Source organism: Crassostrea angulata, chromosome 5 (assembly GCF_025612915.1).
Source record: "Crassostrea angulata isolate pt1a10 chromosome 5, ASM2561291v2, whole genome shotgun sequence".
Lineage (NCBI taxonomy): Eukaryota > Metazoa > Mollusca > Bivalvia > Ostreida > Ostreidae > Magallana > Magallana angulata.
The window spans coordinates 49,851,300-49,865,162 of record NC_069115.1 but is presented as its reverse complement, the minus strand read 5'-3'; the positions used below and the strand labels follow the sequence as shown (position 1 = coordinate 49,865,162).

Genomic DNA, 13,863 nt, shown 5'->3' with positions numbered 1-13,863 from the left:
TACGAAAGAATTAACCCTTTGACTAGGAGATGCGTTTATGCTTATTAAGGAGCAAATGACAGCAAATGAATTTTAATGTTACACAAGGGACAGTCCAAAGAATCGTGCTGATAGAAATGAAATAATTCATAAACTTTTATTATAAACCTGCAGTATTTAATGGAAATTTTAAACTGCTATTATTTTCCCTCGCGAACATTAACGTAATACTATAATAACAAAGTTTGTTATGCAACAGAAATTTATGAATTATCAATTATTTGAACAGGAAGTAAAAGAAAAAGCCATACATTTACACAGAATGTTGATATGCACAATGCAACAGCTGTACATTAAGCTATTGTTTTTATTATTTTTACCTAGTTAAGTGGTTAACTCTATGCTGAAAGTCAAATATTATTTGAACCTGCCATGTACTCTTGATACAATGAAAGCCATCTGAAAAAAAAACGGAATTTAAATTATCCAAGTAAAATACTTCACATACTTGTTAAGTGGAATGCACTGTAATTATTTAAATCTTGTTTGCATATTTTATATAATTATTCCAAACATTCTAAAAACACAGATATTCAATTCATGCACCGAAACCGAAACTATGTAATAGTTTATCAAAATTCGAATAATAGAGATAAACTCATTTGTATTTACAAGTATATTATTAAGATTGTATTGACGCTTCTTGAATCATGTATTTTTGTAAAAAAGGCAATATCAAAAGCAATATGAGCTATAATTTTTGTCTCGGAAATTTTATTTGTGAAATTGTAACTAACTACTGTTTTAACGGAAACCTAAATTTTTACTTTTTTGCCCTTACACTAGAACAATGATCCAACGGATGGGGTTTTTTGGTTTTTTTGTAATTATCATTTTTATTTTACATTTTTAACAATTTTTAGTTAAGACGTTCATCAGCATTTTTACTTTGCACTTTGTTTCCATCCAGATGTTGAATTGATTTTTTCATCCTTATAATTCTACACTTCCAGCTTCGCTTATTTAAAAGAGTTTGAGTCCAGAGATAAACAGAAATAAATGAGATGATGGATTGTGATTGGGCCACAGAAGTCGGTATCATTCGATGTTATGATAATGCGTCATTATTTTATGTACGACAATGATAAAAACAACGCATGTTACTGGCCCTTGCGAACAGAGTGCACCGACATTTAAAATATTTTACATTTCGTGAGAAATTTCTTATTTCAAAATCTTATGCAATGTATTTTTCTTGAAAATAATGAAGATACTCAGGATAATGTATAGAATGTGAGTGAGAAATGAAAGAGTGTAAGTCATTGTCACGTAATCATTATTATAATTACTATTAAGGTTTTTCGTATACTAGTACATGGTTTGTGTGTAAATGACTTTCACTAAAAACAAATACGATTTTGCTTGTTTGAGAGGGTGCAATGTCTAATTCCCCCAAAGCTTCATTTCATTTTGTGTCTTACTGACTACCTAAGCACAAGTTCCATTGATTGTTTTGATCCTGGTTTGGAATACATACGTATACGAATCCCAGCCGAACGATAGTGTTATATCGACTTTCTGTGACATCATTTCCGACATTTTGTCGTCTTTTGTTGCCCTATCCATAAACTTGTACCTCTGTATGTCTCAAAACTTGTATTTAGTTGAGGGAAAATATAAACAAGTGACTTAAAATGTATTTGATAACTCACAACTCTAATTCCAGTAATTTTGTCCCATTTTGAGATGTTAAATGTTTGTTATGTTTGAGTGAAATAAACAACTGATATCTCCCATCCTTTTGTGTGACTTTTATTTATCATTGTCTTCTGTTGTGTATAGTTTAGAAGATAGACATCTTGCCAAACACCGAATTTGTAGAAATTTAACGAGAGAAAATGTCGACAAATCGGAAAACTCTGCAAACAGTTTTAAGCTGTTAACTAATTACAAAATATACCTCTCCAAACAAAGTACGAGTATTCTTAATATACGAAAATTCCTTTTTACTCTAGTTATTTATTTAACCTAGTATGTTAGAAAGACATTAATATCAAATCGGTCAATTTTCATCACTAAATGTTAATTTCTTTAAAACTCCGATTAGTCCAGTCCAGTAATATTAAGCTTCCAATGCACACATATTTTGCAATGCACTGTTTGATGAATACATGACTGTAATACCATCAATTACTGTCAATTCATTAGCAGGTATTTTGTCAATTTCTCTGAAGTCTTACAGCTTTTTGGACCAAAGGTTAGGTTTTGTGTTGTAAAATCTCTGTGTGCCTCGTACGAGAGGATTGACCCTTTGGCTAGGAGATGCGTTTATGCTTATTAAGGAGCAAATGACAGCAAATGAATTTTAATGTTACACAAGGGACAGTCCAAAGAATCGTGCTGATAGAAATGAAATAATTCATAAACTTTTATTATAAACCTGCAGTATTTAATGGAATTTTTAAACTGCTATTATTTTCCTGCGCAAACATTAGCGTAATTTTAAAATGACCAAGATTGTCCATGTCATGCAACAAATATTTATGAATTATCAATTATTTTAACAGGAAGTAAAAGGAAATGCCATACATCCAACCGAATTTTGATATGCACAAATATGCACAATGCAACATTAAGCTTTCATTATTTCTATCTAGTCAAGTGGTTTACTTCAGGCTGAAAGTCACATATTATTTGAACCTGCCATGTACTCTTCATACAATAAAAGCCATCTGAAAAAAACCGGAATTTAAATTATCCAAGTAAAACACTTAGCATACTTGTTAAGCTGAATGCACCGTAATTAGTCAATTCTTGTTTGCATATTTTTACATAAATATTCGAAATATTCTAAAAACTCAGATATTCAAATGCATGCACCGAAACCGCGAAATATGTAATGGTTTATCAAAACTCGAATAATAAATGAGATAAACTGATTTGTATTTAATAGTATATTATTAAGATAGTATCGACGGTTCTCTAATCATGTATTTTTGTAAAAAAAAAAATAAAAAAAAATAAAGCAATATCAAAAGCAATATGAGCTATAATTTTCGTCTGAGAATTTTTAATTGTGAAATTGTAACTAACTACTGTTTTAACGAAAACCTACATTTTTATTTACAACCATGATCCAAAGGATGTTTTTTTGGGGGGGTTTTAAATTCATTATTTTTTATACAGAGACAAACAAAAGAGATAGAGGGATTGAGATTGAGAGATTAAGACACATTCTGCAATTAATATTACCAAGACAGAAGAAATCAAAACCCCGACCTTAAGCAAATGCACAAGATCCTTAAGCAAAATATTCCAAATTTTGGGTAAGGAAATCAATGTTTATCAAAAACATGTGTTTGGATTGATTGATGAAACAGGAATATTTCTTTAAAAGATTGTATCAGTTTAACGGTTTCAAATTCTGTAACTTTGATCGACACAACACAAGACGACTTACCAAACGGATACCTAAAATAAAATGAATAACTTTAAAGATCTACTGGGTTTAAGGTACTGACAATGTTTGTTATTATATACTTAATATAGAACATCGTCTATAGTATATAAGGGATATAAGGAATATGGAAGATAGCGTCGAAAAAGGGTTTTAAAAAACACTAGTTTTGAAAGACATTTGATAATGACCGCTGCTGGAAATATGATGAATTCAGTAATTTTCATTATTAGCTTGGAATAATTCATGATTCATATTTTTTAACTGCCTTTTTCACTGAGTGTTAACATCGTTAATGTGTAATAGCCCTGTAATACATTAGAACATCATTCACTTCCAATCAACTGCAAAAAATAAAATTGCAATAAATTCTGAAACAACATCTGTAGAATAAATATGAAATGCTTTTTGCTTTTTTGTGTTCATTGTTTTTCTAAGAAGTGGGTACCATCATGTTGAAAGTTATGTATCAATTACTGATGTCCATACACTAATGATAAAGAAAAACTCTCGACAGAAATATAATTTTTATTTTTGATATATCTTGAGATAATCTGAATACTTCTATTTATTAATCCTTGTTTGCCAATGATAAAAATTAAAAAACCCCAAACCAACCAACCCCTCCCCCCAAAAAACCGATCAAAAACACCCGTTCCCAACCCCCCCCCCCCAAAAAAAAATAAAGTTTTAGATTTCCATGTTATTGGCTTCAAATTTATATTTATCATACAATTCAAATCTTGAGTTAATTATGAGTATTTTAATTTTATCATTCCATTCTTTAAGCTATTTTTTAATCATACAAATACCTGTCATTTTTATAAATTTAGTATTCAGTGCAGTTTGAAAGGGGAAAACTGTCACGGTTTAAGTGCATGCATTTGAAAATTTGAATTTAAAAATTTTTGTTAATGTGTTTTAATTTTGAAAATTATTCAGTTAAACTTATTTACTTTCATTAATTATACTTTTTTCCTACGAGAAAATGTTTTTCTAATTTGTTTAGGAACCATCCCCCATAAACACACACCGATACTGTCCTCCATATGCAGACTATGGAGATTTTCAAAGTTTTAAAATGAGAGCATTGTTAATCGCTACCATCTCTATGTGTATCCTAGTTTTCGAAGAGTAAAGAAAAGGACTATTTTTCATCCTTACAATTAAAGCTCTGACCTTTCACTATAGAATTACGAATACAAGGGTTAAGGACTTAACAGTTTTAACAGATATGCCAAGTTGAAGAAAAAATAAAGCATAAAATGTTATTCACTTTATCATTCCAACACAAGCATACCTGAGTCAGAGGTGAGGATTTCAAACTTTTGTCATGTACATGTTCCTCTAAACTCATGCTGCAATTGCAGTCAGTTTGCAAGCTTAAAAGAATAAATGGATTGTATTATCGATATAAGAACATAAAGGCTCATTCTTGCACCAATAACTTGGACCCTGTGGCCAAACTGTGATTGAAGACTGGAGCTCATACCAAATATGCACTCATTTCGCCATACATATGGTTTAGAGAAGAGAAGATGGGATTTGTGTTCATTATCCGTTTTTTTTACCCAAGAGAATGTTTTACCTAAAAGCAGATAATTTGCTATAAATTCCCAAATTTTTGGAAGGGTAACCCTTTTTGAAGATAACCATGCATTAAGATGGTCTGATGAACGCATAGTAGTAGAAAAATATTTTTTACGGAATGTATCAGTTTTCACTTTTTCAAATCTAAAAAAAAAACGACCGAAGGAACGGATGGCAATAAGTCGAATTGGCTAAAGAAACTAACAATGTCTGTTAAAATTATAGGTTATTTTAAAGTTATAACGTAGCTTTAATGCACTGAATGGATATCAAAAATACCATCAGTCGTGAATGACAGCCAATAATGGTTCTCACGTCAAAGGTTCTCTCAAACCAATCCTATCGACTTCCGATTTATGCATATCCAATTATTTATTTATACGTGAAAAGTACATTTTTAGAATATTCTGAATACAATTTATAGATTATAAATCAATATTGAATCTTTTTACCTTTGGAAAAAAAGTGGGTCACCGTGTCATATGCATAGCAGTGTATGACACTTCATCTGGTCGCCACAGGTACAAAGTGGTGTACATACGAAAATTGCCAAATACGGGTTATAAATAAAGAAAGGCTTACAAATTTAAAAAAGGAGTTCGATCTTTTTTGACACCTGTTAATGTTGTGGAAACAACGGTTAACATGCTATTGCTGTTTCAAACAGTTTCCTTACAATCCACTGTGTTGCTTTTTAGACCTCAGCTTATGACTAATTGACTGTTGTCACTCCACAACTTGTCCATGTCAAGATGTTTTACAAGACCATTTGACGTGTAGTTTTTGAAAAAGATGTTAATTTTAGAAAAAGAGATTTCAAAATAATGACTTCATCTAACGGATCTCAGCAACGAAAGTTTATCATAAGAGCAATATTCATAAAACACCAAAGTTTAAGTTCAACTTAAGTGAAAATCTAGGTAGTGTTAAGTTCTATCTTCTGAAAAATAATGAATTATACATAAAAGTAAATTAGTTTTATAACTTTAATGAAATTTAATGAAATTTAATGATTTTGCTGTCAAAAGGTATGTAGACCATGAAATATTTCATTTGACAAGGTCATGTTCCTGTCCTAGTCGTGACAAACAGCTCTTGTAATTGAAATTCAAAATGCACACAGTCGGAGTTCCACATTTGCATACGTTTCCTGTCAGAGAATTTTTTTAATGTATTAAAGACAAGATTAATAAAGAATTAAACATCATTATTGTTAAACACGTGTATGACGGACTTTTTGCATTTTATGACGAAGAAATCATAACAAGATGTCAATTACTTTTTGGAGTTCACCATGCATGTCAGCCCTATACAAAAGCCCCCAAACTGAAGGGTTCACCCATAGTGTTGTTAAACAGCATCTAGAACTTACTTGACTCGGGAAGATAATGGCTTTTTCAATGCATTTTGCTCTTTCACTTTTACTTCTTGCACTAGAGATCACTTCTGTCTTTTGTGTAGTAACAAAATGTTTTGAACCAGATCCGACGAAAGCCAAATTCAACTATGTCCCTCAAAGTTGTTTATGTAAGTTTTCCGGTTTTATTTCTTCTTTTTTCTACAAAAAAGGATATATACTATTTGATAAATATTGAAAATATTTACATTGCCTTTTATGACGTTAAACTAAAATACTTATCCATACTTTTAAGTAAATATATAAGCCTAAGCTTGAAAGAAAACATTTAGTTTGATTTGAAACTTTGCTTTCTAGCTCCACCAAACTGGAACAAAATTTCACACGTATGGGGAAACTGTACGACTTTTTGGAATCTGAGACAGTCACCTATTAATATCAAGACTCTGGACACGGTGTACATGCCCAATCAGAAGCTTGGCTTCCATAACTTGTGTAAAAGGGTCAAAGGCAAGGCTATTAACAACGGTAAGAGTACCATTACTTTTACTATTCTTTACTGAAAGCCACGTGATTCTACACGTGTGCAATAACACAAGTCCGAAGTACTCGTTCAAAATCGTTCCTGATGTTGTTATATAATAGTAAGTTAACACATTTCGTTGTTCTGCGTTTATCCTTTTCGCGATTCGAAAGTAAAACAAGACGTATTCATCTTCATACAGACGCTAAACTAAAGGATAAAATTATTTTCTCTCACTTCAAATAGATAACTAGTTTATTCGAATAAATTAGAGTTTAGCTTAAAGACCTTAGGGAATGTTTAAGGTTTTTTTTTTTGGAAGATTCTGATATTGAGATTTTGAGATCATAATGTGGCTGATAATGATAAATTGAAAAATGAACAAATGTATTAGCCAAAATATATTATTCTTGATCGTTTAAATTTTGATCTTGGCTTGTTATAACATTTTTGTTTAAAATTTGCGAACAAATTTACAATACAAAATTAAAGCGTGTTAGTTTGTCATACAATGTACTTGAGAATCAACTCAATTATTCGTTAAATAACAACTGGAGACAATTTGAACACGTGTAATTATACGACACAGTAGCAGTGACAAACACTCCTGTACCATATGTCAATTAGATAAAATTGCTTATTCAAGGAAATCCTCCATCATAAAATCAAAGTAAAACGTTTCGAATAGAGTTTGACGTGCAATTACCATTAACCAAGCATGAACCCCTGCCGCACAATCACGTTTCTAATTACAAGCGAAATAAACATGAGAAGGCTCAAAAGAGTTTACATGGCACAAACGTTATTAAAACTGAAAAATGATTTACTTATGACTGGTCTGAACAATATCGTAATTACATTTTAAATTCTTTGTTGGTTAGGGCTAAATATTTATTACACTATTTGCTGTTGTTTTCAATAGAACATATAATTTGCTTTGTTTTCACGTTGCCATAAAACATAAGTGCGTAACGGACAGTCCTTCTAAACTTCCTTCATCCTTTAAAATATGTTTATCCCTGTATTTCATTCATAGTTTATCCTCTTGTGAAAATGCGTTTTTTGTGTTCATGTGTATGCTGACCACAAGTGAGCCATATACTTATTTGTTTCCTGATACCAATATCAATTAACGAAGTGGAAGCAGTTTTTTTTGGTTGAAAGGTTGAAAGATAAATTGTATAAAATGTATCTGAGATTTTTTTTTCCAAAATTTGTTAAGACAAGATATAGAATATCGGAAAAACTGAACTGAAATATCAGATTAAAAAAATTGGAAAATATCAAAATAATTGTCAAATTTTAAATACATATCTAATATTATCTAGGTCACCATCCAGAATTTGAGACCACCAACAAGAAGATCAAACTTTTCAATGTTCCGGGTCAAGGTCATGATCATTATGTCTTCAAGGAGATCCACGTCCACACGGGGGCGCTGGAATCGGCGGGGTCCGAGCACTCTATAGACAACAACTTCTCTCCGCTAGAGGTATATAGATCTACAAACTGGATGTAATTATTTAGACCCTCTCTAGAGTGTATTCTTGAGAGTTCTAATGCTGATACTTTTATGTACTATTAGTGTTTCGGTATCTCCATTTCAATTAGCAAGAGTACTCTTGTATTTGGTTATTTATCTTGTTGAGAGCATGGTATATACTGACACAAGTATGTAGCATTATATACATGTGCACTCTTGGGATTCAATATTCATAAAGTTGAAAAGAATTTGCTCGTAAATTTATAAAGGGACTCTATACAGTTTTGAATTGCAAAAAGAGTGCAATAAGGCAAACGTTTTAACATAGATGTAATGTCTTTTCAATTACCTGTAGAGGTTAGTTAACAAATATGATTCCTCAGAGAAACTGAACAAAATTAATAAATAGAAAGACAATAAAATCAAAAATTTGTTTTTGTTAGGTGCATGCTGTATTTCTAAACGAACAATACAATGATCCTGACGAAGCAAAGGCAAAATCTGGTGGTGTGACTGTTATAGCAGTGCAAGTCCAGGTGGGTGTATGATTAATTGTTTTCCTGTCAAATGTAAGGGGTTAGAATCTCACCAGGCCAAGGTTAACGGGAAAGTAATGATAATGAATTAAATCACCGTCTTGTTGTCTACAACTGTTACATCATGTTTAAACCAGTGCCATCAGGGATGTCGGGAAAAATTTAATGATCAGGTCAAAATAATTATGCAATAAACATGTCAAGAACAATCTTATTGCACTTAAGTACAAAAACAACAAGGAAATATCAGAAACTAATTAATGATTTTATAATTTGTTAATAAATTTTGCCTTATGAATTTTTTTTCAGATTGCAAATGAGGATTTTGAGATAGGTGACAATGTTTCTCTGGAACTTAGAGATAAGGTAATGGAGATAAAGTTCATAAGATTTGATGTTTTTGTATACACAGTTTATTTGTAATTAATGATAATAATTAATTAAAATTTAAATTATGTTCATAATAATGTTAATATGTTGATTTACAGGAGAGCAGTAATCAACCTTGCCAATGCGCACCATTAGATGTTGTTTGCAGGAAGAAAAGATGCTTTTGCAAAGGACCAAATGATCTTTTCTGTAAGACAACAAAAAACCAAGCTTGTTCGGATAAGTTTGGCGAAGGGCTAGTCTGCCGGGCTTCCGGCATTGGAAGATGTTCAGGTGACGAAGAATGCAGTGGACTGAAGAAATGCCGGCGAAATGACTTCATGCAGGTGAATCAGGCGCCAAATAATTACTGCTCCCTCCCAAAAATATGTCGGGTTCGTTATGCTCGGGAGCTGAGTCACTTGATGGAGAAATACTACGAGAAAACCCGACATTACACGACTAAAACAGCACCAGGTAAACTTTCTCCAGCTGTAAAACAAACAATTCTTCCATATAAATTATTTTTTTTACATTATCAACAAGGTATTAACAACCTTATTAATCGAGGTTTTTCTTTATCAGACGCAAAAAAATTTACCAGGATTTTAGAGAACATCACCCCTAAAGACATCCTTCCTTACAGTTGGAACTATTACACCTATTCTGGATCTCTAACAGCACCTCCATGCTACGAATCCGTCCAATGGATTGTCATGAGATGTCCGATAAAAATCTCCAGAAAGGTAATTGAAATCATTAAATGGCAAGAAATTTAAAGAAAGAAGGTATCAATATCGCTAAGGAATATTTTGTTAGGTATTCAACCACGAGTATGTTACAAAATGAAGTAGTACAGCACGAGATGCAAACACACACATGGTCACCGTTCCATTATTGTACTCTCTAGGCATATCAGATGCTGCAGTTGATGGAAGATATATCGCATACCCCGCTAATGGCCCATGGCAGTCGGCGACCGATACAGCGGGGGAAATCCGGACTCCATCGGGTGGAAGTTTCAAGGAATTTTCTATGGAGCGAAGCCCAGGACGAAACTTTGTTTTGTGACGTCAATCATTGATGTGCGTTTGTTTGTGTGTGTACATATATTTATTTCCATCTCTACCTCCTGTTACTAAGTGTTTATACCATTGTTGATATTTAAGTATTCTTTTGAATTAAAATATATAAGAATAAAAATTGTTGTTCAATAGCGTCAAACCGATGTAATTGATAACCCACCAATGGCGTGTTTCATTTATCATTTAGATATTTGTTCGTCACAGTTATGTTCTTAAAGGTTAAGGATGGAATTCGTTTTGTGCATATCGAATCACACTCATAATATGGTTTAAACAATCTACAAGGATTGATCCAAAAGTAATGTCACACTTTGCACCGCGCTTCTCAATGACGCGCTAGTGTATAAAATGATACATCAAAATTTTCCTTATTAAAAATTAAACTCTAATTAAATTTCTTATTAAATTTCGTTGAACACTTAACAAGATATTGATGTTTATAGCATGATATATACATGATATCGCAGAATCACGAATTTACATCTTTTTTAAGGTTTATTTATGTGAATAAATTACATGCTTCAAAATTTGAAAATGCCCCAAACAGCACAATATTTTAAAACAGATATATTATTAACTCTTTCTGTTTTGAAAAAATTAAGGACCCTTACTGTCCATTTTAGACATCTACCCAATGCCTTTTGTCTCATGATCAAGGGATAAAAAGGCTTGGTATGTGAATAGTGAAACGATGCATTTTTTGCTTCGATGGATAGAAATCACTAGAACATGTACTGGAATTAATATATCAACCTAAAATTGAGAGCGAGGGTACAGGGTACCTTTCACATGGTTCCAATACCTAATAAAAGCATATGTCATGTTAATAAATAAATTAGATAGATAGAAGACATACGCTCTGAAGGAAAATTAAAGCTGGGTTCTTACGTCAATGGCTATATATATATATATATATATATATATATATATATATATATATATATATATATATATATATATATATATATATATATCATAAAGCTACGTTCATGACTTCTTGAAGAGACCTCGACAAACTGATCAATTCATTAAATCATTAAATAATCCAATATACTACTTTGTCGAATACAAAAAGATTAATTAATTAATTACTTAATGAAAAAATTGATAAAAAATTTAAAATAGAGCATCGTGGTGAATTTATATAGAGTAATAAATTACGAAATGCTACCAGAACGCCAAAGATCTAGACATGACGTCGCTAGCGTGCGGCGACTATCGTTACCTCATGCTTTACAAAATATATTATCTTTGGAAATAATTATCACAATGCATTAAAATTTTCAGGTCTGAATTAAATTAGGTAGATATCTTAAAGCACGAATTTTTGTCACTTTACGCGGATTTTTTAATGATTTTATTGCATCTGTGAGATTATTTTTGGATCAACCCTCGTAATAATGTAAGTGAATAATTGAGTAAAAATACGTCTGCATAACTAACTATGCCAGAGGGTATAAAAATGGCATCACTACATAACCTATGTTTTTGAAAAATATCTATTACAACATGATGTTGATATGACTACAAGATATTAGTTTTTGCATCAAATGAGGTACGTTTTGCAATAATTCAAAAGATATAAGTAAATTCAAATTTTTCCTTCATTGAAAAATAGAAGCAAACTTTTAATTTCATTGATTTATTTACTAACTTTTGCTTTATAAAAAGCTTTAATTTAGATCAGTGTTGTTGGGTAGTTCAGTCAGGTAATAGGGAACTACTATTTTAAAAAATAATTTGATTTATAATAATGATTGAATTTTGTCTATAATATGGTAAAAAGGTAAAGTTCTGTTGGAAACACATTGACTATTTATATAACCATGACTTAAAATACCTTCTGACAAGAATTGACCGGTTTAAAACTTTATCTGATCTAATATTTATGTAATAATTCATAGTTATTTTCTACGCAAGCATTGTTTAAAATAATTTATTTTTCTTTATAAAGAAAAGATTTTTGATCCAGATTTTTACATCAAATTCAAATAATTCATAACATTTACAGCAAAAACGTATTTTTCAATTGTTGTTAACAAATTATTATCATTGCATTTACTGTTGATAGAATAAATCATTATTTTTACATGGGTAAAATGAGATAATTAATGCTTATAAGAAATAGACTTTCCTCTTGAGATTGATTTAGACTTTTGTTAGGGTACCCCACTACACCTCGACTTTTTAAGGCACTACGTCAAACGACAACGTTCATGTATCAATCAATTTAGTTGTATGAAAGCAAAGCTAAGTGGTTGAAGTCTCGAGTTTGTGAACCGCAGATTATGAGTTTGAATCTGCCCGGGGATTTTGTTCATGTTTAGTGAATAAAAGTTTAAAATAATATTTTTTGATACAAAATTTCACATTCTTTTGCCTATTTGACTTATATAACTCTTCAATCATGCAATCTATCAAAATCAAGTAATTTTTGCTGATTTGGGAAATTATTTCAAGGAGTAGTGATCCACCTTAAAATTCATATCTGAAACAAACCAAATATAAACCCTTGTTTGTAATGCTACCTTTATAGAGCTTCTAAAAGAAGTTTATTTTGCTAAAACTACTTTTCTTAACAAACCAATATTCGACTTTTGTTTTAAGATTTTTTGAATCACTATACTGTCTACATTGCTTGTACAAAAGACGGAAATTGACATTGTGTACTTAATTGCGTTACCTGAATGATTTTTCTGAATATGTCTCTGAAATACTTTTAATAATAATGTTTCATATAAACTGACATCTTGCTGTTTTGATGCAAAAACAGTTGCAAAAGAAATTTAAAAAAAAGGCATTTATAATTTTAATCTTAAATTTCAGACATGCCTGGGGAAAGACTTACGTGCATTTTGCAGTTTGCTCATGTGAATTACGGGGGGTCAATTTTGGAAAAATCAACCTTGTCAGATGTTTCCGCAATCATTAGCGCCAAAAATAATTTTGGTTTTGCAAAAGAAGAATTATCAAGAGAAACATTCACAGATTTAAGAAAGTTGTTATTATCGAGACGGGATAATTTTACTCCTATTGAGTTGCAGGAAAAAACGGAATTGACCTGCTGGCAGTTGTGTAAAGAAATGTATAAAAGTTTGCTCCAAGAGTCATATGTGTTTGAAATTTGGCGGATATTCAACACGTTAGCAGATGAAAATTCATTTCCTCCTACGATTTCACACGAATATTATGATTGGATAATTGAAAAATTTGCTACTTTTCCCAACGTTAATGACGGTTTCCCACCAGCAAACACAAGAATGGTCTTTCAGAATTTTTTAGATTGTCTTGAGATACTGTTTTCCAGCGTCAACATTTCCGACGCTTTAAAGAGAGTTCATGGTTGGTTAGTGAAGGAGGTATTGAAAGGAGGCTGGGTATACCTCAGACATAAACGACGATTTCATTCTTCATCCTGGTCCAGAAAATGGCTGACATTGTGTCCCGGAAAGTTAGAGATTTCTTTCATCAAGTCGTCAAAAGG

General features: G+C 31.5%; 1 protein-coding gene across 1 annotated transcript; it reads left to right on the top strand.

Annotated features, from left to right (window-relative positions):
* The first annotated feature begins 6,403 nt into the window (after positions 1-6,403).
* Positions 6,404-10,448, top strand: LOC128186003 (nacrein-like protein). Its single transcript, XM_052855735.1, has 8 exons — positions 6,404-6,553; positions 6,741-6,911; positions 8,235-8,398; positions 8,833-8,925; positions 9,235-9,291; positions 9,414-9,771; positions 9,880-10,040; positions 10,205-10,448. The coding sequence occupies exons 1-8, from the start codon at positions 6,415-6,417 to the stop codon at positions 10,376-10,378; spliced, it is 1,317 nt and encodes a 438-aa protein (XP_052711695.1). The 5' UTR covers positions 6,404-6,414; the 3' UTR covers positions 10,379-10,448.
* Positions 10,449-13,863: the final 3,415 nt, after the last annotated feature.